The 2,379-nt window shown below is 55.6% G+C and overlaps 1 protein-coding gene across 1 annotated transcript in view; it reads right to left on the bottom strand.

The window, feature by feature from the left end:
• Positions 1-847: 847 nt before the first annotated feature.
• LOC107681197 (uncharacterized) overlaps positions 848-2,379 on the bottom strand; it is a 2,166-nt gene continuing 634 nt past the window's right edge. The window contains exon 2 of the mRNA XM_016477413.1: positions 848-2,358. Coding sequence (XP_016332899.1) covers positions 848-2,358 — 1,511 coding nt within the window. The remainder of the gene's footprint in view (positions 2,359-2,379) is intronic.

Genomic DNA, 2,379 nt, shown 5'->3' with positions numbered 1-2,379 from the left:
CATATTCAGCCCACATGATGTAGGTAGCCCAAGAGGTGGGGTTATTGGCCGCCATACACCGCAGAGTGGTCTCCAGATCCTGATTAATCCGTTCCATCTGGCCATTAGACTCTGGATGGAACCCAGACGATAGGCTGGCCGTGGCACCGATCAGCTTGCAGAAGGCCCCCCAGAACCGGGACGAGAACTGGGGCCCTCGGTCGGAGACAATATCCAGGGGAATTCCAAACACCCGGAAGACATGGTTCATGAGGAGCTCTGCTGTTTCTTTGGCCGAGGGCAATTTGGGCAGGGGAATGAACCGGGCAGCCTTAGAGAACTGGTCCACAACCACCAGGATGACAGTGTTGCCCTGGGATGGTGGGAGTCCCGTGACAAAGTCCAGAGAAAGGTGCGACCATGGCCTACGGGGAACGGGTAAGGGATGGAGCAGTCCCTGAGGTCGCTGATGTGTAGACTTTCCCTGGCTGCACACGGGGCAGGCCTCCACATAGACCTTTACATCCTCCTTGATGGATGGCCACCAAAACCGCCGCTGGAGGAAGTCAAGGGTGAGAGCATTTCCCGGATGGCACGTCAAGGGAGACTCATGACCCCACTGCAAGACCTGGGCCTGGGCAGATTGAGGGACGTACAGGTGTCCCGCAGGACTACCTCCTGGGTCTGGCTCTTGGGCTTGACCCTCTCGCACCACCCTTTCCAGTTCCCACTGAAGGGGCGCGACAATTCTAGACCTTGGAATAACCGATGCCAAAGGCTTCTCCTGCATCTCGGGAGAGTAGGCTCGGGACAGGGCATCCGGTTTGACATTCTTAGTGCCGGGTCTGTAAGACAGGAGAAACTGAAATTAAGTGAAGGGGTGCTTGAGCTCCTCGAAGGCCCCCGCTGCCTCCGAACCCCAGTGAATCTTGATTCCTCCTCCCTTGGTCAGCGTAGTCAAGGGGGCTACCACAGAGCTGAAGTTTGTAATGAACCTCCTATAGAAGTTTGCGAAGCCGATGAAACGCTGAACCTCCTTAACTGTGGCGGGAATAGGCCAGTTGAGGACAGCTTCAACCTTCTTAGGGTCCATCTCCACGTGGCCAGGAGTGATGATGAACCCGAGAAACTGAGCCTGGGTAACATGAAACTCACATTTCTCGGGCTTCACGTAGAGATGATTGTCAAGGAGTCTCTGGAGGACCCTGCTGACGTGCCCCTCATGCTCCTCCAATGACCCCGAGAAAATGAGGATATCGTCAAGATATACAAAGACGAATTGATTAAGCATGTCCCGGAGAACGTCATTTATCAGTGCTTGAAATACTGCTGGGGCGTTGGTGAGCCCGAACGGCATCACCAGATACTCATAGTGGCCTGTGGGGGTGTTGAAGGCCGTCTTCCATTCGTCCCCCTGTTGGATCCGCACGAGATGGTATGCGTTGCGTAGATCCAATTTAGTAAAAATGGAAGCCCCTTGTAGTAGCTCGAAAGCAGTGGCCATGAGGGGAAGGGGGTATTGATTCCGAACCATGATCTTGTTGAGGCCCCGGTAATCGATACATGGCCTAAGAACCCCATCCTTCTTCCCCACAAAGAAGAAGCCCGCCCCAGCCGGGGAAGTAGAGGCACGGATGATGCCGGCTGCCAGGGATTCCTTAATGTAGGTATCCATTGCTGTGCGCTCGGGGGAAGACAAGGAGAAAATCCGACCCCGGGGAGGGCAGGAGCCAGGGAGTAGCTCAATGGCACAGTCGTAGGGGCGGTGAGGTGGTAAGGAGGTGGCCCGGGACTTGCAGAACACTGCCTTGAACTGATGATAGGAACTGGGTACTCGAGACAGGTCGACAGAATCTTGAAACTCGGAACTAGGGACTGAGGGACTCAGGCAGGTGAGGTGGCAAGTGGAACCCCAGCTCATAATGGTGCCAGCGGACCGGTGAGAGAGCCTGGAACGACCCAATTGCATGTCCTCCGGGGATTCATGGGGCTGTTCAGGAGCCGAGGAGGCTCTGGATGCAGGAATACGAACTGGGGACACAGACCTGTTCACAGGAACTTGGAACTGAGACGCCTTGTGGCGAGCCACCCTCCGCTCTCTCAGGCGATTGTCCAGGCGAATGGCCATCGCAAAGAGGGTCTCGAGATCAGCAGCTGGTTCTCGGGTGGCTAAGTCATCTTGAAGGGGCTCGGACAGCCCTCCCTGAAAGCAGACCATCAATGCCTCATCGTTCCATCTGCTTCCTGCTGCGATGGTCCGAAACTCGATGGCGAAATCTGCGGTGCTGCGAGAGCCTTGATTTAGAGCAAGCAGGCGCTTGGAAGCCTCCCGACCACTGACTGGATGATCAAACACTCGCTTGAACTCCTCTTTAAAGGCTGCGTAGGACTCACAACAGG

Source organism: Sinocyclocheilus anshuiensis, unplaced genomic scaffold (genome assembly GCF_001515605.1).
Source record: "Sinocyclocheilus anshuiensis isolate Anshui unplaced genomic scaffold, SAMN03320099.WGS_v1.1 scaffold1708, whole genome shotgun sequence".
Classification (NCBI taxonomy): Eukaryota; Metazoa; Chordata; class Actinopteri; order Cypriniformes; family Cyprinidae; genus Sinocyclocheilus; species Sinocyclocheilus anshuiensis.
The sequence above is the reverse complement of the archived record's forward strand: the minus strand, read 5'-3'. Positions and strand labels throughout refer to the sequence as shown.